At 41.2% G+C, this 25,808-nt stretch overlaps 1 protein-coding gene across 1 annotated transcript in view; it reads left to right on the top strand.

Moving 5' to 3' along the window:
* Positions 1–19,433, top strand: part of LOC109837632 — a 21,287-nt gene extending 1,854 nt beyond the window's left edge. The window contains exons 5-15 of the mRNA XM_020405954.1: positions 13–78; positions 2,537–2,637; positions 13,058–13,176; positions 13,324–13,364; positions 15,055–15,143; positions 16,988–17,165; positions 17,272–17,388; positions 18,244–18,288; positions 18,547–18,678; positions 18,796–18,994; positions 19,071–19,433. Coding sequence (XP_020261543.1) covers positions 13–78; positions 2,537–2,637; positions 13,058–13,176; positions 13,324–13,364; positions 15,055–15,143; positions 16,988–17,165; positions 17,272–17,388; positions 18,244–18,288; positions 18,547–18,678; positions 18,796–18,930 — 1,023 coding nt within the window. The 3' untranslated portion in view covers positions 18,931–18,994; positions 19,071–19,433. The remainder of the gene's footprint in view (positions 1–12; positions 79–2,536; positions 2,638–13,057; positions 13,177–13,323; positions 13,365–15,054; positions 15,144–16,987; positions 17,166–17,271; positions 17,389–18,243; positions 18,289–18,546; positions 18,679–18,795; positions 18,995–19,070) is intronic.

Genomic DNA, 25,808 nt, shown 5'->3' with positions numbered 1-25,808 from the left:
TTGTTCTTGCAGCCTTGGTATGCACATGGTATAGCAGAAGCAATACTGCGAACAGCTAACCTCTCTGTCCCATTAAAGGTAATGTTTCCTTTCTCAACTTTGTTCAATTTCTTCTATGTTTATCTTTGTTCCTTCTGATATGAAGATTTTATTCAACTGAAACATGAAATATGTTGGGTTCTCCAAGAAAACAGTGATTCTAAAAGGTTAATTGCGCAAAAACATAGATTTGATAACATATCCAATATCAAGTAAAAGCTAAGAAATAAACTAGTCAATGTAACTCCAAACCTGGAGTCTGGAGCTCATTTATTGTATTGTCTTTGGATCTGTCCGAAATCGCGATGCAGTCTGACTTTAATTTATACTAAATTTTATGTCAGTTTTATCCAATTATACTCTTGGTTTACCTCATTTAGTATGCTAATCACGATATCATCATTGTCATCACCTTTCAATCTGGTGCCACAACTTCAATTGAGAAGGATCACATGATATCTGGCAAAAGTTTACTTTCAGCTATCATCCTGATATCAACTCTTTCAATAGGCGCCGATTTCTTGCACATGAAAATCATGGACAAAAATTTGACTTGCAATATGACCTACTTGACGTGCCAGTTAAGGATCTGGGATAATTGAGATATTTCATGGAATGGAGTTGAACAGCCTGGATATTTTATTTCTTTATCTCAGGGATATATGCTCTTGATTTATTGAGCGAGACAAGTATGTTGGGATGCAAGCCAGTTGATACACCTACTGAGGCTAATAGAAAGTTGGTAGCAAATAGTCGAGAGTTGCTTGATCTTCTCATTTGATATCACAGGTTGGTTGGTAAATTGAATTATCTTATGTCATGAGACCTGATGTTTCATGTGCAATTAATGTAGTGTGTCAATTTCTTCATACTCCACGCACTAGTTATAAGCAGTGTTGTAAATAGCGGCCAATAGCGGGGCTATAGCGGCGCGAATAGCGGTCGCGGCCCTTCAGCGCTACGCATAGGGGTTTCGCGGCTGGCTTAAGCGGGAAAATCCGCTATTCATTTGAATAGCACGTAAAAGCGGATTTTAGCGGGTTAAAAGCGGGTTTTCACGGTTAAAAGCGGATTTTCGCGGTTAAAAGCGGCTAAACCCGCTATCACACATATTATGATGCTATATTTCTTGAATTTCTTCATAGTTTCATTCATACAACAAGCCTACTAATTGTTATTTACTGATAATACAAGAAATTTACAACTAATTGAATTTTTAGATTTTTTTTATGAATTTTCTTATTATTTAGGATATTTAAATATATTTAAATTTAACCGCTATTTGACTGTGCGCTATTTGCCGCGATTTTGCTGCAATAGCCCGATATAGCCTTAGCGGTACCTCGTCGCGACGCGCCGCGATCCGCTATCAGCAACCTTGGTTATAAGAATTTTCGTAATCCATATTTGAATTTTGAAGAAATCTTGAATGTGCTCAAGACAGGGATTGTTGTCTCAGAATCATAGATTATGAATGTTGAAGGTTTTACATATGTAGATTTGGTTAATTCACCACATGATAGGAGATTAACCATTGGTATTGTCTTTTATGGAGCTAATTTGATATTTCCGGATTTGGAAAAGTAAGAAGCAGAATGTTGTGGCTAGATCCTGTGTAGAACCTAAATTCAGGATAACAGATACTAGTGAGTTACTCTGGTTGAAGTATTATCAAGCTGTGATCCATACTGTAAAAAATCCAATCTTAATGGCACATTGATTGCCATCTTGTTTAATATAAAGTTTGGAGAAAGTCGTGAAGATAGTGCGTGTGCGTTCATTGATAATCTTGCTGATTTATTTGCTAAGTCACTGGGGGAGTTCAAGAGTGAAATACATTTCTTTAGCAGGATGAGAGTATATGATACTTATAGGTCAGCTTGACTAAGAATCTTAAGAGGGCTGTTTTTGTAATTGTGTATAATTTGAGATGCTATACTTAAAGAGAGAGGGTATTGGAGCTCTTTATGGTTTTGGATCGTTCGATCACCATATACTACTATATTCTATTTATCTTGTATAACTCTTATGCTGGCTGTAAGTAGCTGAATATGTGTGAAAAATGATTCAACATTTAAGCATTTGTTTTGGTGGTTGGAAACCTAAGAAACTGCCTATCCACGTCTTTCCTTATTCCCATATTATTTTCTGACACTTGCTGCATTACCCATTTTCTATGCTTTAACAAGAAAGTGAAGAAACTGAGGAATAGATTTATGTGGCTGTTAAGTTGATCCATTGTGCGCACAAATGACACTTGCAGCTTTTTCTTAACTTGTTTGGTGAAAAACAACAATTCAGTTTGGTTGTTACCTGCCTATTAAAACAGTATTCACCCAAATTGTTGTTTTGATGTTGCCTAAAACTTTATAAGCTGAGTTTTCTTACATCCCTATTATTTCAGATGACAAATGGCTATATGCTGTAGATTATCTATTTGTTATTCATTTCTCTATTATTTGTGACTGACCTATGTACTATCATTTTTTTTATTTAGATATATGAAATAGGGGGTGGTTCCGGAACCTGCGCGAAGTGTATAATGGACTACATGATGCTAAACGCGCCTCCAAAAGTATATAATAATATGACTTACACGTATGTCATATCTTTTCTTTTTCTTTTAGCTCACGTTGAAAGATGTACATGAGCATCTTTCTTTTTCTTGCCAAGTATCAGTAACTGAAGACTACAAACAGCTAAAAATAATATAAATTAGTGAAAGTAATGTTGTTGTTTGATGTAAACATGTCTGCATATTCATACTGTTATACATATACCGTGTTCTCTTAGGATTGATTCAAGTGACAAGATAGGTTACTTGATCTGCATTTATTCCTGATAATTATGAGGTGATTCACTACGTGGCCTGTTCAGGGCTGATTTTTGTTTGATATACCTATGGACAATGTTGTTGTCACCTCCTCGTTCTGGATTTTTATTTATTTATGGGGTTATGGAGATGTGCTGCCTAGTTTGATGAGCTCAACTTGCATACAAATAAGGAAGATTACCTTAACCTTCCTTTTAGGCTTCTATTATAATCTCTATATTCTCATGTGTGCTTTTCTGGTATAGTCTTTCTTTGAAGATTTTCCAATTCTTGATTTTTCTATCTTTTTGGTGCTCCATAAAGTGCGACACTTGACATTGGAGAAGGCTTAATTGATGACCATATGATGAATTATGTGTTGGGGTTAGATGGGTTAGGGTTTTTATTACTTAAGTTCTGCACTTAGATTTGCTTACATGAATTGAAATAAATGCGATCATGACACACCGACAGTGCATAATCCTCCAGAGATTCATAATGCCTCTATCGAAGCACAGTTCACAACATTTTCAAAGACTTGTGTTTGCTTGAGCACAGGTAATTGATGCTGTATATGCACTCATACTTGTTCTCCTAATCCTTTAAGCTATGAAACACCAACAAAGATATAAACATGACATGACAACATGGATAAGATAAATAGGAGCACAACCTTTGGTCCAGTACTAACGTACCACATAAAAATGCCACAAGGGCAACTATTGTCATATTGGATGTGTGTGTTCTAAATGTGTCTTACTCCCAGCTTCAAGATAGAAGAGTGAATGCTAATGCTATATGTTGACATTAGTAATATATGTAGGGGGTTATGTGTAAGTTGTGTAGGGCCTATATAAGCCCAAGAGATCTCATAATAGGGTTAGGGTTTTTATTATCAACTTGGTATCAGGAGCTGCCCCCCCCTCTCCTCTCCTAGCCGACCCCCCTTCAGCCCCCAGCCCCCTTCGTCGGCAGTCCAAGGCCCCCCCCCCACTTCGTCGGCAGCCCAGGCCCCCCTTCCCGCACCGATCCCCTCCCGACCCCGCTTCGCCTGCCCCAGCACCGATCCCCCCAGCACGATCCCTCCCCGACCCCCCCCTTCAGTTCCGACCCCCTCCCTGTTTTTTTTTGTTTTGCTGCAGACCGACCCCCCCCACTTCCTGTTTTTGCTGCCCAGCCCCTGCAGACCCAACCTCCCCAGCCCGAACCCTTCACACAACGAACCCTCACCACGCCGAACCCCTCAAACCTCCCCCCTTAGCCGCTGGCTGCCACTCGAACCCCCCGTCACCATCTAGGACTCGAGTTCATTGGTCCACTTGGTTCCCTCGATCAGTCCTCGAACTGATGCAGGAAGAGTATATATCTCACGGCGATGAGATATATCACTTTTTTGGTTCTTGTTTCCTCTGAGAAACGAGAATTTGTTGGAGATCTTACTCTTGTTGTGCAGCAGAAGTGCTGCCGAAATTTTCACTGCGCACAATAAGGGTTTGAAGAGAAAGGTGAACATGTGTTGGATCTGAAGCTTGATCGATGGAGGAGATCATCAAGAAGTTGAACCCTGCGGAGGTGTCAACTTTGATGAAGTTGATGAAGTTGTCGGCTGATGAAAGCGCGACAAGACCATCAAAGAAGTTGGAGCTTCCAACCATCGATCTGAAGCTTGATGGACCGAGTACTTATCTGAGTTGGTCACGACGGGTGAGATACACCCTTGCAGGGAGGAACCTGGAGGGGTACTTGACTAGAGAAAAGACAGAACCGGATGAGGACTCGGGAGGACGGGATGAGTAGAAGTCCACTCATATGTTGGTGTACATCTAGCTTCTCAACTCGTTGGTCCCGACGATCGCCGCCACAGTAGATGGCATTGAGAAGGTGAAGGACGTCTGGGAGAAGTTGAGGAGGACATATGATGGAGTGGGGAATAACCTGAGGGTGTTCCAGATTAAAGGAGAGATTGACGCCACAGTCCAGGGAGAGAGGACTGTACAAGAATATGCTACAGAGCTGGAGCGTCTGTGGCTGGATTATGATCATTTTCTCCCCCGGGCGAGCTGCAAGGACCCAGGATGTAAAGAGCGGGAGGCCTTTCTACAGGAGAGGATTATGGTGTTTCTTAAGGGATTGACATCAGAGTTCGCTCAGCGAATTGCATTACTGCTAGCTCAGCCGAGAATTCCCTCGCTTGAGGAGGCTGTCTCGGCTATGATCCAGGAGGAGACTCGCATTAAGCTGCAGGCAGGGACATGTGGACTTCCTGTGGTGAAGTCAGCTTTAGCAGCATCTAACAATAATGGATCCAGGGGAGAGACTCGGCAGTGCTACAACTGCGGTGAAGTGGGTCATCTAAGGCATGCTTGCACCAAACCACCCAAGGAAGGAGATTCGGGTGGACGTGGACAGTTCGGAGGGCGTGGTCGTGGCCGTGGGGGTCGACGAGGTGGAAGGGGAGCAGGCAACCGGGCGAATCTGATGATAGCAGAAGGAGGAGAAGAAGCTGAGGTGATCTTTACTGAGGAGGATCAGGCGCTCCTGGCGATACTCAGGAGAAAGCAGCAAGTAGCAGGGGATGGAGACAGGAGGAGTGGGACAGAGGAGGCATCCACATCATTCTTCGCCAGAGGCAACACTGCTACCTATGCTCATCCGACCAAAGGTACTGATGACATACATGCTCTTGCTTCCATATCTTCCGACAAATCATCAGAATGGATAGTCGACTCCGGTGCGTCTCGACATGTGACAGGTAATGCTAGTGAGTTCTCATCATATACTCACCTAGCATCGCCTGATAGTATTCAAACAGCTGATGGTACATTTCAGCCAGTGGTTGGTAAGGGTACAGTCGATTGTATAGGTTTTGTAACTCTGTCCAATGTTTTGCATGCTCCTTCCTTTCCAGTCAACCTTTTATCCATTAGTGCTATCATCCTTCAACTAAAATGTATTGTTTCTTTTGATATTCCCAAGGTGATCTTTCAGGAGAAGGGGACAGGGCGGAGACTTGGGACTGGCACATGGCATAGTGGACTGTGGTATCTGGATCGTGAAGGACTGGATTCAGCATTGGTGTCAATGATAGAGAGAGTAGAAGTAGGATCTGAGATGAGTGCTGAGAGTGTGTTGATGCTTCATCACCAGCGTTTGGGACACTCATCTTTTAATGTTTTAAGTAGGTTGTATCCATCTCTATTTGAAAAAGCAAATAAGCAGCACATTGTATGTGATGCATGTGAGCTTGGAAAACTTACTAGAAGTTCTTACGTAAGTTCTGGTCATAGGAGTTCTCGTATATTCGAACTGATACATTCAGATGTTTGGGGACCTTGTTCTACAAGTTCTATGAATGGATACAAGTATTTTGTTACTTTTATTGATTGTTTCTCCCGTGTTACTTGGTTGTACCTGATGAAAAATAAGAGTGAAGTGTTTGGTTGCTTTCAAAATTTTCATAGGTATGCTCAGACTCAATACGGCGCTGTGGTAAAGGTATTAAGATCTGATAATGGGACGGAGTATACTAACAAAACGTTTGGGGAATACTTGTCAGCTCAGGGAATACAACACCAGACTACGTGTCCATACACACCTGCTCAAAATGGAGTAGCGGAAAGAAAGAATAGACATCTTTTAGAGATTGCTAGAAGTATGATGATCTCCATGAATGTCCCAAAAACGTTATGGGGACAAGCAGTGTTGACCGCGGCAGCACTAATCAACAGAATGCCCTCGAGAGTGCTGGATTGGAGGGGGTTATGTGTAAGTTGTGTAGGGCCTATATAAGCCCAAGAGATCTCATAATAGGGTTAGGGTTTTTATTATATATTCCCAAGGGTAGCCTTAAGGTTCAGCTAGGCGTTGATAGCAGTGGAGAGCACATACCCAACACATTTGCAGGCACCCCAAGGCAAGCGCTTATTACGATGCTTCTATATGTATTATAATTTTGTATGCTGAGACAGTTGCCCTGTGTACTAAAAGTTTCATGTGGGGGACTGCATCATATATATGGTGTAGCAACTGTATGTGCATACTCCGTTAGTTTTGTTCAAACACAAGATCCAAATTTCACTTAAATGCCTGAGGTTTTAAAAGCTCATTAAATTGTGTTGGTAATGAATATTTACCCATTTCTCTCCTTCCCAGAGATTAGAATTCGATCTAGAAACTTGCAGATTCCACCATATGATTCTTTCATGCTTCCTTGCATCCCAAACTGGAAAGGTCGAAAGCTTAAAGTCATGTTAAGAGTGGGGTTGGAGATTTGACCTTTTGGGACTTCTAAACCATAACAATTTCGAACTGCAGTTAGAAGAATCAGTCGCATCCTGCTTTGCTTATTCTCATGCTTTTGTTTACTTTAAAACAAGGTCAGATGTTTAAGAAATCTTTTGATGCACCAGTTGCTTTAACTTTTTCATCAAGGCAATAAACAATGTATACAATTCCAGTTGACTGATCAAGGTGATATAAAAGGTGATTACTTCTTGTATTGGTGCCGTTCTAGACTAGCAAGACAAAGATTAGCTCAATTGCTTCATGTCTAGATCTCTCAGTCCTTCTCTTGCTGGTAAGGTGTCATTGTAAAAGGAATAATATCAGAAAATGTCCGATTTGTTTTAGCTGAATTCTGTAGCTGACCCAAGATATTGGGATGAAGACCTCGTTGTCGTTGTTGTGATTTCTAGAAGAGGAGACTGGTGCCAAAATTTTGATAAGTAAGCTAATAGAAGTTCTAATTTATCTTTAACTCTGATGACTCAATTATTAAATATAATAAATCATAAACGCACATAAACAATTTGACTCCTACCTTAACTCACGTACCTAATGAACAGTCTTTTATTTCTATCTGGAATCAATGATATCACCTGTCTTGTGTCCAAGTAGCATCAAATAGAAGTTTTTGCTGCCATATTGTGATCTATGTTTTGGTTAAGAAAAGATATTTAATTTCTGTACTTAGTTGTACTTATATCTGGGTATATATGCACATATTCATCTATTTCTATGTGAAACTTTTAGGATGCAATTATGAGGGCATTCATATATGTAGCATATGCGAAATGAGCGCCACTGTAAGAAAGTTTTTACACTTGCCCGCCAAAGACGTGGAACCAACTAAATTGATGATCTACAACATTTGCCATATTTGTACCCTGTAACGTTCCTTGATGACAAATATGTGATTTGGAGACTTTTCACCTTGGCTGAAAAGTTAATGGTACTTCATTAGAGGATCATACAAGGTCGGTTGATAAATAGGAAAATTTGTACTAAAATCAAAATGATTTTGTGATCTATTTATTAGTTAAGACATGAAAATCATAACAAATGGTCCAAATCATCCATCAGGATGGTCCATCATACATATAATTTTTTTGGAGCTGGTGTATGAAATTTTTTTATATTGGCAAATCAATGCCTTCTCTAGATCCCTTGTCAGAAAATACTTCACCCAAAAGTTTAAGCTTCTGGATTGTTAGTTTAAATTTTATATCAAGTTAACATTCTCCTTCATGTTGGAATTTGTGGGCCATGCCTCCATGTGGATTAAGGCACGCATCTCATTGCGCCCTACGATGTGGGGCGGTGGCGAAGCACTCTACATCTGAAGTGGTAGTGCCTTTTTGCGCCTCGCAAGCGCTATATGAGCACCCTGTCCGAGGGTGCTTTGCACAGGACGCGTGCAAGATATAGCCTAGGTTATCGATAGCGGATAGCGTCGCGTAGCGGTGAGGCATCGCTAAGGCTATTTCGGGCTATTGCGGCAAAATAGCGGTAAAAAGCGCAAAGTCAAATAGCGGTCTAATTTAGATATGTATAAATACTAAAAAAATTAAAAAAAAATCTAAAAAATCTAAAAGTACATATTAGATGATTTAAAGAGATCCTAAACATGAAATAGACATGTAACCATCACGTAATACCGAAGATGACTGGAGCAGTCAAAAAGTCATCGTCTTCGAGAAGAATAGTTTAGCGGTGACAGGACTGCCCTAAGAGGAGCTCACGGTGAAGAAGGTGAGAGGAAGTATCAAGGTAGGTGCCAGAGGATGAGAGATGGCGAGAGTATGCTGAAAATCACAGGAGACGGTGGAATGCAATGGTCAAGAGTTGAGTTTAATTTTAAAAAATAAGCCTCAAACCGTTTTTAAATAGCAGTCAAAAAGCAAATTTCGAATACAATCGCTCACTATTTACTGTTATGACACACTATTAGCCGCTTTTGCGAACAGACACATTGCGCAATATGTCACCGCTATTGTGCGATAGCGTAGCGGACGATAGCGTCGCGGGAAGGAACCGCTAACGCTATTAGCGTCGCTATTGCGGGGCTATTTACCGCTATTTATAACAGTCATATAGCCTTATATTTTTGTTCTATAACATTTCAGTTGGGTCATTATACCCCATAATCCATATCCAGAAAAATAAATCCATTATGCATTTTAGTAACCTGATTGAGGACCCTAACTCGTTCTCACTTAGTATTTGAATTTTCTTTGATATTACTCTTGATTTAACTTTTGATTTGGAAAATTATGAACTTCAACAATATGTTGGGTGTGCTAGCTTATGAATTAAGACCATATTTTGTGATTAGTAATAGATATTTTTTATCTTTGATGTTTTTTATGTGAATATTCATGAACATGTTCTTTATCATGCTTGATTATCTGTCTTGAAAAATTATGTGTGTTGTGTGCCTCCGCCTTGCTTCACTCAGGTGCATGCATCATATTGTGCCTTGTACGGGTGCGTGTAAATGAACTTTGAGCCCCTCATTGCATATTAATAACTGGAAAGGTCTATAACGCAGGACGTTGTAGACCTCACGGAAAGACACAAGACGAGTGAATAAATATATTTTATATTTGATAAGGATGGACTTAGAATTCCATAACACCTGGTGTACTGTGATATCATGTCAAGGACCATCTTACCCTAAAGTTTAAGCTTTCGGGTTGTTAGGTAATAATGTATCTCATACTAACATCAGTGTTTGACATCTACAAACACGGGGACACCAAGTCAACAGTCATCATCTACTAGTGGAGCCCTTGGTAGTGTCATTCTTAGATATTTACGCCAAATAAATCCTTAGAGATTAGGAGATGATCTGTATTAAAACCACATGTTGATGTTGAACATTGCTATTATAATGTTTCTCAGTAATGGAATTGACAAAAGCTTATTGTACAAGCCTATCACCCAATTCATGGTTGGCTGTCATCTTACAACTTTCAAATTTATCATGGTTTCAATATTGACTTGCATGGTTTCCTCAGTTTACGTTGTCTATATTTTAGCAATAACGAACTGTCACGCTCCGAACTCGCGAGGCGAGCTATGTAAGCCGTGGGACCCATCAAGTGCAACATGTGGTTTGGCTCAATCCACTGTCAAAATTGACTAGTCTCGAGCCAAACCACGTGTTGCATTTTGTGGGTCCCAGGGCTTGCATCATGCCAACGAGTTCTGAGAACCGGGGCTTAACAAATGGTATCAGAGCAGTCAGCCAACCGAAAATGTGAAGCTAAGTGCTAAGCAGGACTAAGTGTTACATTACGTGAGTGCAGTAAGAGCCTGATGTGAAATGTGTATGCAGATATGGAGAATAGAGACAACAATGCTTCACCAAATCAGTGATCTATCTAGGCAGGAAGCTCGAGAATAAAATGAAGCTCCAGATGGTTTTTGAACAAAAGTTACAAATGTACTAAGTTTGGACCTTTGTAAATTATTCAGATAATAAATGTAATGATTTTTTCTCTTAATAAAGTTCGACTCGTAATATATAGATTTGCAGATATACTTGGCAACGGAATCACTCGCTCACTAAATCAAATAGAATATAGCACAATCGTAATTGATATTAATATTGATAGTAACATGCACGCAATAGCGGTTTCGAAAATACTGGGTCGAAAGAAAACTAAATCTTCATCGGGCTGAACTAGTTCGACGTGAGGGACCTCTGGAGGCGGTGTAGCGACACCAAATCTGAGTGGCAGTTCTCCTCCGAGAGCTACGTAACTGGGATGAATCGGCGTGTCTGGATAGAAACGTCGATGCTACGAGCTAATCCCCAAACAACTCTCCACGCTCTCGGCAATCTGAGGAGCCACACGCTCAATGTATACGGCTACAGTCTCGAACAACTGATAATCGAACCACTGAGAGCTGTAAATCAACTACGCCGGTCTCTGGATCATACACGAACTGAGCGTCTTCAGCTTCAGGATCGGTCATACACCAACAGGCCGTAGGACCAGACTCGAGTCGGTGTTGACGGGGCTGCTCGTCAGAGAGGAGAGCAAGTGAGGGGAGTTGGGTGTCGGGCTGCTTGAAAGGTGGCGGGCTCAGGCAAAGGATGTGGCTGGAGGCGCTCGGAGATGGTGGGGATCAGGGTTTCAGGGGCTGCTTAGGATAGGGGAAAGCGAGGATGGGCGCTGCTGGAAATGAAGTTGAAGGTTGTCGGGGAAGGAGGAATTGAGGCGCGACAGGAGGAGAAGGGGTGTGGTCCGGAAAGGAAGAGAGCAGGGGGCTGACGACAAATGAAAAGGGAGAGGGGGCGGGTGGTCGATGGCTGTCGCAGGGCTTGAGGAGAGCAGAGAGGAGCTGGCGTCATGGTTGTGGAGGTTGACTGACGAACGGGCGCAGGAGGGCGCCGGCGGAGGGGCGATCGCGGCTGAGGTGATCGAATTTGGAGGGAGGCCTGGGAGGCGCTGATGCTAGGCGGATTGCGGAAGAGCATTGCTGGTGGTCAGGCGTTGGCTGTTTGGGAAGAGGTATGGCGCTGAAAGTTTTCTGGATTGGTGAGTTGGACGGTGGACGGAGGTTAAAGGAAGAGAGATGGGTCTCGGTCTGGGGGGGGGGTGTTTACGTGGGGTAAGAAGGAAGATATTTTGTCGGCTGGAGAAAAAAAAGAAAACGATCAATATTAGCCTAGGGTTTCACACAAATTAGTTAGGCTAACAAGAATAGTTTTCCATTCAATCTTCAATAATTCATTTGATTACATCAGTCCCTTAAATAGAGAAAATTACAGATTTTCAAAATCTCACAAAAATCTCTCACAATCAATCACAATCAACCAGTTACTAAAACTGTTTAACTACCAAACCAAAACTAAAATTCAAAATTCAAATAACTATTACAATTGAAATACTACTAACTGAAAATCAAAACCACAATGCTGAAACGCGATGTCTCCTACGCTGATAAACACGACGAAAGTCACATGCACGTATCTGGATGTCCTCATCAAAGCCACTTCTAGAGTCCACATCGTCTGGTGGTGATACTGGGGAGCTTAGTGTTATGCGGCACTAAGTACTACAGCGTGTGAGTATGGTAGGAACTACCTTTAGAAGCTCATAGAAGCCACCTCTAAGTCCACATTGCCTGGTGGTGATACTGAAACGACCCAATTGTCATGTCGCGACGAGGATGTCACGTAATTAAGGTGGGGTGGTTGTGATACCCTAATATTTAATCCTACATCATATATTGATTAGGTGATTGAATGGTTTATGTGGGGTGGTTGTGATACCCTAATATTTAATCCTACATCATATATTGATTAGGTGATTGAATGGTTTATAATGTTAGTCCAAGGAGTCAAGTGCAATATTGGCTAGTCGATTTTGGCAGTGAATTGAGCTAAAACATATGTTGCACCTCGTGGCTCCTAGGGGATACATCTTGCCAATGGGCCCGCGGGTCCTAGGTGTGACAAATGGTATTAGATCAGTTAGCTAGCCAGAAATATGGAGTTAAGTGCTATGCGGGATCAAATACTATATTGCGTGAGTGCGGTGGGAGCCACATCTAGAAACCCATTGGAGCCACCTCTAGAGTCCACATTGCATGGTGATGATACTCGGACGAACCAATTGTCATGTCGCGATGAGAACGTCGCATAATTAAGGTGGAGTGATTGTGATACCCCAAAATTTAGTCCCACATTGGATATTAATTGAGTGATTGAATGGTTTATAACGTAAGTCCAAGGAGTCAAGTAGAACATTGGCAATAGATTGAGCCAAACGATGTGCCCCTGGGCTTACATCGCGTCCATGGGATGGCGAGCCTGGGGCGTGACACGAACCTTTCAGTTTTCCCTCTTATTACATGAGATCAGTGGAAGATATTTTGTGTGAAGTACTAACTGTGATCTTTTCTCACCCATAGTTCAGTGGAAATTAGTCCTTCTCTTGCCAAAAGGCAGCTGGAAACTGTTGGGGAAGTCCAGAGTCATTCATCTAGGTTCAGTGTAGAATGTCGTGATGCAACTCACAAAAAAGGATGGGGTAAGCTCTTCCAAGCATCCCAATCTTCTCCTTCAACTGCTCATAATTTTGTTATTGATCTACGTAATTTCCTTCAATCAACAAGTTGAATATATGTTGGTTTTTCATCATAAACTCTAGTATCGATTGTTATTTCAATTTATGCAGGGGATGTGCAGCCTGAGCCATGTTGGGTTATAATGCTTGAGGTACATTATTATTATTTCTCAGTTCTGTGAAATCATGCTAGAAACAGCTTTTTGAAAAGAAATTTCGCGTTTTATCTTTCAATTTGAAGAGTCAAGAGTCTCAACTGTCAAATCTAGTTTCTTACATAACATAAATAGTCAGTGGAGCGTCTGCTTTCAAAAATCAGAGATTGACTTTGATTAGTTATTGCAGTAATGTTTTTCTAACTGAAAGTGTTTGCTTTCTATATTCTGAAAAAGATGAAAGCTTCTAGTTCATGATCCTCAGTTTTATTAACCTTCAAACTTATATGTGTCTTCTTTCTGTCATACGCATACATACATGCATCATTATTGAAATGACCAAAATTTCCTAGGTACCATGACCCAGAATTCTGAGTCCATTATGCCTACTTCCTTGGTACTGATTACTGTTCAAAGTAGAGTACCACATTTCCATATCCATATCACGGATCATACCATTAATCTAGTGGCATTGTATCCATAGAAGCTTTTCTACTGGGTTGCACAGATTCGGGTGCGGGTGCGGGTGCAATTGGAGACCCGGGACATGGCAGATTTGTAAAAAGGTAGGATAAGGGGACAATGCAATATATTTATAATTTACATTAGATCAAATAAATTAAAATACCTATTACATTTGTATTTTCTTTTATTATGTAGCTAAGAATTAAGTTAAGTCAAACAAAGAATTAAGATTTTCTGTGGTCGTTGAGCGCACAACTGGGAGTAGAGACCTTCATTCCCTTTCTGGATTCGAAGAAGATAAAGAGGGAAGGGAGAAGAAAAGGTAGGATTGGGTTTAATTTTGATTGCATGGGATACTATGGAAGAACTCAAAGAAGATAAAATGGGAAGGGGAAAGAAAAGGTAGAATTGGGTTTAACTTTGATTGCATGGGTACTATGGGAATTTTTCAAATCTTTAATTGATGGCTTTTGTTTTTCGGCTTGAAAACTCTTCGTTTTAAGCCTGATATACCAAAGAAACCAGTGTAGGGTTACATGTAATGGGAAAATCTGCTTTTGCTTTGTAACACGTGTCCATACAGTGTCCACGTTGTATCCGTATCTGACGCATGTGGGATACGAATACGGCACCCAAAACGAAGTATCGGGATAACAACTTTTCTACCATTCCTAGAAGTTGGTCATTTATTTAGTTTGTTAATTTAGCTGGCCAATTCAGATCTTATTTTGTATGGTGCACTGATCTGATGACAGTTTGGCCCGTATCTCGTTTGCATTTGTCCTTATCTTTTACAATACTCTGGCAGTTTTTATGGTATCAAAAGGATTTGAGATTATAATCCTCTGTGTATTCTTCAAAGTTAAAATTTTAAATTTTGTATTTTGTTTTTATGTTAAGTCTAAATAATTTAGGGTTATGGAATGCCGTACTGTCATTTCGGTAAACCTGTAATCAAGAAATCATCAAGTTCAACAATTAAAAGTAGATTGTAATGCTGAGAGAACATAAAATCAATAATCCTCATGATGGTCCTGCTTTACCAGTGTGTTTCCACATTGGCCCACTCCTCATAAAGGGCTTGGTTGATGATATTTATTTAGAGAGACACGTAAAAGAAACATCTAGCGATGCTAGTAATTGTGACAAATTATATTTGTTGCATTATTTATCTCTTGATATGCTTTCCACTTTTATTTATTTGTGAACTCTTAATGCTTAGGTACTTGACAATCTTCCGCATGATATTGTATATTCTCTAAATCAAGGGTCTCCATGGATGGAGGTTTGGCTTGAAAAAGCACAGAACAGGTTAACACTTCAAATTTGTCCCTGTATATATAAGTTTTCCCCCTTTTCATCAATAGTTTTTCGTTTATTTTCAATCATTTGTCAAATGCATGCTCTATTTTTCTCCAAATTTCTTTTATTGAAGATTATCATGCTTAGAATTGGGTAGTATGAACATCCTGCTGGTCACACAAATAGCACGGAGATACGGTGATGCTTAGATATTAATGGCAGCCAAAAATGAAAGGCACTGAAATTTAATCATAATATAAGAATTACTTAAACTTTTTATTTTGTTTCCAAATAAATAGTCCTATGCGCAGGTGTTCTATTTTTTTTGTTAAAGGTCTCTTCAACTGCACCAAAACTCTGAAGTTGTAGTGAGGTTTGAGGGTTATAATATTTATGTTCTAATAGAGGGATAATGTCTTTCCCTTTCAACTGTTTATTTGCCACCGTTACAATTAAAGATAAGGGGGCCACCTCAGAATGCAGAGAGGGTGGCATATCTTATTAGGAAGGATTGCAGTGGACTACTGAATTAATCACAGCGGTATAGAAGCCCCTTCAAACCAGGCTTACCCCCTTTATGTTATGCAAATTGATTTTATTACAGAATATTTTACTTTACCCTGCTTCACCTTATTGCCACACGCTTCTCTCTTTTGTTTGGAGAAACATGTGGAATTGCATATTTTCCATTCACCGACCGTAATGCAGTTTAAAAAATGCCCAATCTTCCAAATCATAATGTGTTCCAACCTTTATATTCACTGTTATAAATAGCAGTAAATAGCGCCGCAATAGCGGCGTTAATAGCATTAGCGGGCCCTTCCCGCTACGTTTTCACTCAATAGCGGTGACATACTACGGAATATGCGCTTTCCGCTCACAAAAGCGGCCAATAGTGCGTCATAGCGGCAAATAACAAACAACTGCGGGCAAAATCCACTTTCCCGCAACCACTGCATCCCACCGCCTCCTGCGGTTTCTAGCGTATTCCCGCTGCCTCTCATAGCCTCCGGCACCTCCCTCAGCACTTCCTCTCACCTCCTCTGGCCGTGAACTCCTCCTACTGCAGTCCTCTCACTGCTCAGCTCATCTTCTCGAAGACGACGACTCTTTGACTCCTTCTCTAGTCATCTTCGTATTATATGACAGTTACATGTCTATTTTATGTTTAGGATCTCTTTAAATCGTCAAATATGCACTTTTAGATTTTCTAGATTTTTCTATAATTTTTTAATATTTATACATATCTAAATTAGATTGTTGTTTGACTTTATACTTTTTACCGCTATTTTGTCGCAATAGCCCAAAATAGCCTTAGTGATGCTTCACCGCTATACGACGCTATCCGCTATCAATAACCTTGTTTATATTTGATCAATAACAAAAAAATAAAATAAAAAATAAATAAAAAAGAGAAGTTCCAATAGCAACTCTCTCCTCAAGTTAGTTTGGACTACTCTTCTAGCACACCTCTCAAATATTTTGCTGATCATCCTGGCATGGTACAATGTCTCAGACCTATAAAATTAAATTAAATGCATGAATCTTTTGCAAACTAAAGTTTTTTATATGTGCATAAATTACAAAATTATTTACCTTTCACTTTTGTTGATATATAGTATTTTTTTAAACTTTAATAAATATTAGTGTTCTTGAGGCATAGGGCCTTGCCTCCAGGGGGGTCAAAGCTTCCCCTCACTTCCGCTTTTTAAACATGATTCAGTATAATGTTTCTGCAACTTATCACCTACTTGTCTGATGCTGATGTCCTGTGAATTCTCAGAAGCCTATACTAGTATAGTAGTATTATCTATCATTTTCTTGACTTCCACATTTGTCCTTCTACAAGGAAGTTCACAAATCTCTGAGGTCTATAAACCGATAGAAGATAAACAGATTGATCAGTGCATCAAGATTATTGGCATGGATAAAGAGCTTGCAAATGAAAACATACTAATTTCAACTGCAAGAAGCATGTGGTCGAAAGTATTTCCAAAGCCTCAAAGAGTATGGTTGCCTACAGGCTGCCTGGTAAGTGAAACTTTCAGAATAGTTTGTTCAGTTAGCTCTTTGATTGCACTTCCTTTCCATCAGGTAAGAAATGCTCTGTAAAGTTGCTTGTGTTCTGATGATGCAGCAATTATTAGAGGTTCTGCATTGGGCTCTCCCGAAGATGTCTCTTATTGCTTCTGATTTTAGCTACCTTCCTGATATCAAAATAGCTGGTGACAGAGCTCCTCTTGTTTCAACTAAGGTAATCTTTTTAATAACAAACCAACACCGCTGCAAAAGCTTGCTGATGTTATGAAACAATAATTATGCCTAACCAAATAAAAGAACCTAGAACCATTATATGAAAATTTTAATGGTTGCTGGAGACAATGCACTATTTATGTTAGCCTGTCAGCACTAACATGTAAAGGAAAAGGTCTAAGAATGTCACCTACATGTAACCAAACTAAAAATCATTGGACAAGTGTAACATTAAAGAATAGTAAAATGCACCCAACAAAATTAAGTTATGAACTAATACTCTGACCATAAATATATGGATTTCTTGTTTTTTATATGGATACATGGGCTAGTCTTGGTACAAAACAGGCCTTAATAGCACCTTCGTACTCATGGATTGAAGGCCTGTAGGCCTTAGATTCTGTCAATGAGATGTTTAAACTCTAACAAACAAGAAGAGAGAAATTTTGCTCTAGTAAGATATCTATGATATAATACGTTCACCGTTGAGAATATGTTCATGCTAAACATAGTTTTTTACTAGTTCAAAATTACCAACTTAGGTGGGCAGCAAAGAAGAAATTGAAACTGCAATTCTGTTTTTTCAGCCTTCAGCTGATTTTGATTCAGGTGTAGAATTCAAGTTAAATTTTGACTATACATACTGTTTATTACTTTATTTTCGTGATGGGGGTCGATGATTTTACACGCTCCATCATAGAGATGTTGATACAGTTTAGAGCACCTGTCGTGCGTGTAACTTGTGCATATGACTCAGCAAATATGAGTTCTTAATGACTGCTATTAAGTATTTACTTATCGCGTGTCCTTCCTAAAGAAATTTCCGAAGTGCTAACCATCACTTTTCCCCCAACAGAAAGATGGCAGAACTGTTGACCATAGCAGCTATCTCGATGCAAAGGTATGCATTTTCTTATACCAACCAAGTTCATCCTTCTGAGAGAATGCACATGCATATGGTAACATGTAGAACTTAATCATTCCAGCCATATTGACCACGTGAAAATAGCGGTCTTAAGCATTAAACCACTTTTGTAGAAAAGAAAGTATCTGCGTCATGAATTTAATGTTGAGCTATATGCATGGGTCACATATTGTTTGAGTATTGGCCCCGCGTCTGTAGATCAACTAATCTTAGAAAACTTGTTGGATGTTGCAGGGTGATGCTGATATATTCTTCCCAACAGACTTCTGGCTCTTGGAGCGAATGGATCATCACTGCTCTGGATGGTCAAATGAGATGAAAGGATCGACGTCATCTAAGCCTGTGAAGAAGCGAAGAACTATAACAGTAAGCTGTGCAAATTAGTTTTTAAGGAATGAACTACTTTGCTTATCCTTCTTTAAGATTTCTTGTTTGGTATTTTTCACTATTAAAATTGACAATCAGTTTTCCTTTTCCTTCTAGCTTGACACAGGTGCCTTTATGGAGGAATTTGGTTTGCCATCAAAAACAAGGACTAAAGATGGGTATAACCCACTACTAGATGATTTCAAGAACACTAAATTCTACTTGAGTGTGCCAACACATAATTTCAAGTAAATATGGTCTACATATTTCCAGTATGGCAAAAAGAAAAGCAGATAGCCAGAGAGCATAATTTCAAGTAAGCATGTCATACTATGACTACTTTTATTCATGATTTCACTTACGTTATATTAAGGCGCTTTTTTTGGTTGCAGATTACATCAGATTCAAGGGAAGAAATATTTATTGGTTTTGCCCCACAATTCTCCCTGCTAATGAAGTCCTACTCGCGGTGAGAAATTGTCTGAAGTTCAAATGAAATCAGGAGCTCGGCTTGATATCATAACTCTCGTCAGAACTGAATATATATGATTTGATGGATTTTTGTCCCCTTGAGATATATACGTCTTTTAGCCAAATTGTTTGCTGATAATGTTCATACAGGGTAGCGTCTCTTAATTAATAGTGGCAGCTGAAAAACATGCTGTATCTCGCTGCCTTTTTCCGTGGAGGGATAATTGTTGAAGTGGGGGATGGATTCATTTATTTATTTATTTATTTTTCTTTTTTTTTCTTAAGAGGAGAACGGCTTTCTTTCTTGAGTGTTGTCTAGCATGAAAGAGTCTTGACTGAACACCTAAGCTGTGATCAAATTTAACAATCATCGGAGAACTAATTTATGAGGATTTTTATTATGATAAAAGAATAATATGCAGCTTTTTGTAAATTACAGACGTAGGTCAACTACCTCACAAACTCAACCCCTTAGGATGTTATCTAACCCAATGCAACCCGTTGGATCTCACCAAGTTCTCTTGGCATGTCATCCGCCAAGGAAAAAGACTTCTGCTTGATCCTAGTTGAATGCGCTACAAAATTTGGAGTCCTATTTCCTTCTCTGGAGATGTGAGAAATTTTAGTCAAAGAATTCAGCATTATGACGCGCACGTCTTCTATCAAACTCATGGCGATGTTGAGCTCAATGCCTCTAGTGATCGCCCGAATAACAACTCTAGAGTCTCCCTCCTCCCACAACTCTCCATCAGATAGTATAGAATGAATCTCACCATGTAGGCATCTAAAATTGCCTACAAGGTCCTGCACGCAGCTCGAAATGAAGAGTGGACACGTCAAGAAAGATTATCCAATTGGGCGATGCGCACATCAGTCAACGCGCGCACGTCAATCAGCACGCACGCGTCGATCAACTCAAAGCAACCGAACGCAATCGTCGGTCAACACGCGCACGTCGGTCAGCATGCGCGCGTCAATCAGCTTGTGTGGAGTGTACAAGTCAACACGACGGATAAATACGCAAACTGGTGGAGAATACAAGTCCCGGAAAAGTCAGAAAACACAAAGTTCAGCAAAAGGCCAAACTACCCGTGCCCGCGCGGGTCGGCCAAGTCCGACCCGCGGCCCCCCCCCGCGGGTCAGCAGCGCCCGTCGCGCTGTTTTGACCCCCTGACGCGTTTTCGACGGGTTTGAACGGTTTTCTCGGGATTTATCTGTTCCAGGGGTTCCTAACTGCCTAAATATCATTTACAAACATGGTTAGACCGTTATTAACTGAAGATATGACCAAATCCATCATTCTTATCGGAAAACCCCCCAACCGAAGTCTATAAATACAGGTCTAGGGACTCAATTCACGGGGGCGGACATCAAGAGGGCGAAACGCTGCCGAATTGGAGAGTGGAGCACGAATTTCAGAGGGCAAGTAAGATCCCGACGAACTTCAGCATAAAGAGAAAGGCTTTCGAAGGATCTGAAGCCGTATTCCCCTGTCCGTTCCTTGAGATTAGCCTTGGTCTTAATCTCGAGAAGAGCTACTGATTTTGCTTGGTCGATTTCAGCGCTTCAAGCAAATACCCCCTTGGTGAGGTGGGAGCTCCGTCAATTTTTCGTCAACTGGATCTAATCCGCGGTCCTCCACGGATAAACCCCGGCACCGGCGCGCAAGCAAGAGACGATAAACGAATCTTGTGTTTATTTTCAAGAGAGTTGTAATTTTTATTTTCGTGATTTGAATTTATTTGTAAACGACTAAAGTTTTAATAATATCAATAATGAAGGTGACTTTCAGCGAAAACACGCCAAGCTTCAACCATAATCCTTCTTAATTCCGCAATGGTGATAGGAGTTGTACCGAGATAAATACATTTTTTAGCGATTGAAAATCAACTGGAATTATCAAAGTTCAGCTTGTACCATCCCTCATCGGTAGCTCCCATTTAACAATAGTAGGGTTACTAAGAACAGAATGTTTGGACATCAACTTCCATCTCCGAACCAAAAGCCTCATCCACATCAGGGAAGTGTACAGCCACCTCATTGTTAGAATTGGGGGTGGAAACAAACCTCCTCCGGCGACGAGCTCCGACGAGCTCGATGTCGACGCAGGCGTAGCCCAGGCGAGATTCGATGGTCGCAGACGAGCTCGAGCTCCGCGTTTGGCGATGGCGAGCTCTGCGTTTGGCGATGGCGAGCTCTGCGTTTGGGGGGGGGTCCGACCTCTGCGTTCGGGGCCTGCGAACTTGGCGTCAAAGAAGGACGCTCGCGTGGCTGGCGACAGGCTGTCGCCAGCCTGTCATTTCCGTCTATAAAACCCCTCCCCCGTCGACCTAGGGTTTCTGCTGAAGCTTCCCCCTCTCCTCCGACTTTTTCTTCTGGGCGCTGCCCTAAAATCGCTGCTGCGATTTGTTTCTTAATCCCACTCCAACAGTGATTGAAGGCTGGATTAAGAGAGAGAGAGAGAAATAAAGAGCGGTTTTAATTGTGGGGTAATTATTTCAAGTGAGAATTGAAAGGGTTCATCACTTTGATTATTAACACTGTAGCTACAGTGTTTAATCTGAGAAATCTCAGTTTAGAGATTTGCTCTTGATTTGTAATTTCTTGTTAGATTAAATAAGAAATTGACTGTGTGGCTCCCGAGGACGTAGGCAGTTGCCGAACCTCGTTAAAACTTGGTGTACTTTTCTCTATACTGCGTTTCTGTTGCATTAGGGGTTTAGGCGTTTAAATTCCCAACAACTGGTATCAGAGCGTGAAACGATCTAGAGGAAGTCAGATTCAAGTGGGAGCCATGGCCGCAGATGAGGGAAAGGTGAGAATAGAGAAGTTTGATGGATCAGATTTCGGATTCTGGAAAATGCAGATAGAGGATTATCTGTATCAGAAAAATCTGTATCAACCTCTCTCGGGGAAGAAGCCGGAGGGTATGAAGGAAGAAGATTGGAATCTTCTGGACAGAAAAGCCCTCGGGGTTATTCGTTTGACGTTAACCCGCAATGTTGCTTTTAACATTGCAAAGGAGAAGACCACGGCAGATCTTATGGCAGCACTCTCCAATATGTATGAGAAGCCATCAGCCTCAAATAAAGTCCATTTGATGAGGCGGTTGTTCAATCTGCGAATGGCGGAAGGTGCATCGGTAGCACATCATCTCAATGAACTCAATACAGTCACGACCCAATTGAGTTCAGTTGATATTGAGTTTGATGAGGAAGTTCGAGCGTTGATCCTTTTGTCTTCTCTACCAGAGAGTTGGAACGCTACGGTCACAGCTGTGAGTAGCTCATCGGAAAGTAATAAGTTGAAGTTTGACGACGTTCGTGATCTGGTTCTCAGTGAGGAGATCCGACGGGGAGAGTCGGGTGAAGCTACAACCTCTTCGGTATTGCATACAGAGTCAAGAGGTAAAAGTTCAACCAGAGGAAATGGATCAGATGATAGGAGATCCAAATCCAGAAATCCCAACAGTTCGAAGGCTATCAAGTGTTGGAAGTGCGGGAAAACCGGGCACTACAAGAATCAGTGCAGGAGTGCACGGGAGGAGTGGGAGGCAAATGCAGATGTGAACGTTGCTTCCACCTCAGGAGGAGATGATGCGCTGATATGCTCTTTGGAGAGCAAGGAGGAGTCTTGGGTGTTGGACTCGGGAGCATCATTTCATGCTACTTCTCAGAAAGGATTCCTCGAGAAGTATATCCCCGGAAACCTTGGAAATGTATATCTTGGTGACGATCAAGCATGTGCCATTATTGGCAAAGGTGTAGTGAAGATTAAGCTGAATGGGTCAGTATGGGAGCTGAAGGATGTCAGGTATATTCCCGACCTGAAGAGGAACTTAATCTCAGTAAGCCAGCTGGCTAGTGAAGGCTACACGATGACTTTCCATGGCGATGACTGGAGGATTTCGAAGGGCGCAATGATGATTGCCAAAGGCAGGAAGACTGGTACCCTGTATATGACAGCAGGTGCACGTTGTTCGATCTCAGTTGCGGCAGGCAATGAGACTTCAAAGCTGTGGCACCAGAGACTCGGTCATATGAGTGAAAAGGGGATGAAGGTTATGCACACAAAGAGAAAACTCCCAGGTTTACAATCAGTAGAGATTGATGTGTGTGAAGAATGCATACTTGAAAAGCAGAAGAGAGTTAGCTTTCAGGCAAGTAGCAGACCCCCCAGGAAGCAGAAGCTAGAGCTTGTTCACTCAGATGTTTGGGGACCAACAACCACCGCGTCGATTGGTGGGAAACACTACTTCGTGACTTTTATTGATGATCACTCTCGGAAAGTATGGGTCTACTTTCTGAAGAAAAAGTCAGAAGTGTTTGAGGCTTTCAGAAGATGGAAAGCCATGGTCGAGAATGAGACCGGTTTGAGGGTAAAGAAACTCAGAACAGACAATGGTGGTGAGTATGAAGACACCAGATTCAAGAAGTTCTGCTATGAGCACGGTATCAGAATGGAGAGGACCGTGCCCGGCACGCCTCAGCACAATGGTGTGGCTGAGCGCATGAATAGAACGTTGACAGAGAGAGCCAGAAGCATTCGGATGCAGTCAGGTCTACCGAAGCAGTTCTGGGCAGAAGCAGTCAACACAGCAGCTTACTTGATCAACCGAGGTCCATCGGTTCCATTGGAGCACAGAATACCAGAAGAGGTATGGTGCGGAAAGGAGGTAACCCTCTCACATCTCAAAGTTTTCGGTTGTGTAGCTTATGTGCATATAAGTGATCAAGGCAGGAATGAGCCTGATCCCAAGTCCAAGAAATGCACATTCATCGGGTATGGTGAAGACGAGTTCGGCTACCGCATTTGGGACAACGAAAACAAGAATGTGATCAGGTGCAGAGATGTGACATTCAACGAGAAGGTGATGTATAAGGACATGCACAAGACAGATGACGGTGACTCAGAGAGCGAGTCAACATTTGTAGATGCAGATGATGTTCCGGATAACCTCTCGGAAGAACCCAATGCAGAAGATCCTCAGCCAGAAGAGACTGTTGGACAGAATGGTGCGCAGAAGCCCGACGCACCAGCTCCGATGTTAAGGAGAAGTACTCGTCCTCCTGTGCCCGATAAACGAATCTTGTGTTTATTTTCAAGAGAGTTGTAATTTTTATTTTCGTGATTTGAATTTATTTGTAAACGACTAAAGTTTTAATAATATCAATAATGAAGGTGACTTTCAGCGAAAACACGCCAAGCTTCAACCATAATCCTTCTTAATTCCGCAATGGTGATAGGAGTTGTACCGAGATAAATACATTTTTTAGCGATTGAAAATCAACTGGAATTATCAAAGTTCAGCTTGTACCATCCCTCATCGGTAGCTCCCATTTAACAATAGTAGGGTTACTAAGAACAGAATGTTTGGACATCAACTTCCATCTCCGAACCAACTTGGCCTTCATGCATAGATGATGAGGGCGGAGCCACACAGGAGAGGAGCTTGATGAGATAGCCTGTTGTCGTCGGTTTGGTCTCCAAGTGGGAGATTGTTAGAATGGGGGTGGAAACAAACCTCCGCCGGCGACGAGCTCCGACGAGCTCGATGTCGACGCAGGCGTAGCCCAGGCGAGATTCGATGGTCGCAGGCGAGCTCGAGCTCCGCGTTTGGCGATGACGAGCTCTGCGTTTGGCGATGGCAAGCTCTGCGTTTGGCGATGGCGAGCTCTGCGTTTGGCGATGGCGAGCTCTGCGTTTGGGGGGGGGTCCGACCTCTGCGTTCGGGGCCTGCGAACTTGGCGTCAAAGAAGGACGCTCGCGTGGCTGGCGACAGGCTGTCGCCAGCCAAAGCTTCCCCCTCTCCTCCGACTTTTTCTTCTGGCGGCTGCCCTAAAATCGCTGCTGCGATTTTTTTTCTTAATCCCCAACTCCAACAGTGATTGAAGGGGGATTTAAGAAGAGAGAGAGAGAAAACTAAAGAGGGTTTTAATTGTGGGGTATTTATTCTCAAGTGAGAATTGAAAGGGTTCATACCCTTTGATTATTAACACTATAGCTACAGTGTTTATTTGAGAAATATCAGTTTTGAGATCTGCTCCTAAATTATAATTTCTTGTTTGATTAATAAGAAATTATCTGTGTGGCTCCCGAGGACGTAGGCAGTTGCCGAACCTCGTTAAATCTTGGTGTACTTTTTCTATACTGCGTTTCTGTTGCATTAGGGGTTTCAGCGTTAAATTCCCAACAAAAATTACCCCCATACTTTCGAAGGGGAGAGAGAGTGTGTGTATATTTTTATTTTTGCTGAGTTCCTTTTTCCTTCTTTTGCTAAGTTGATATAACATCATATTGATAAACTTTTTTGACTTGGAAAACAACAAAACAATGGCGTGCTTACATACATGTGTAATACAATTCAAGCATTGACGCAAACATTTTACTGAACGAATACAACTTTGACCTGAAAAAGGCACAATCTGAAATAATCTAGAAGTGCGTGCTTTTTTTTTTGCAGCAATGAAAATTAGAGACGAAATTCTGGAGATGCATAAATAAATAAATAAAAAGTGACAAGGATCAATGGATTACTTCTCTTTTCAATTAAAATACGCCCAATAAAACTCACAAATCATTATAAAACCAGTCTCTCTACTAATAGTCATCACGCGACAAAGCAATATAGGTAGTAACACTTTGAAATAACTTTGTCC

This window comes from Asparagus officinalis, chromosome 4, assembly GCF_001876935.1.
Source record: "Asparagus officinalis chromosome 4, Aspof.V1, whole genome shotgun sequence".
Classification (NCBI taxonomy): Eukaryota; Viridiplantae; Streptophyta; class Magnoliopsida; order Asparagales; family Asparagaceae; genus Asparagus; species Asparagus officinalis.
This window is presented reverse-complemented; position numbering and strand designations above follow the sequence as displayed.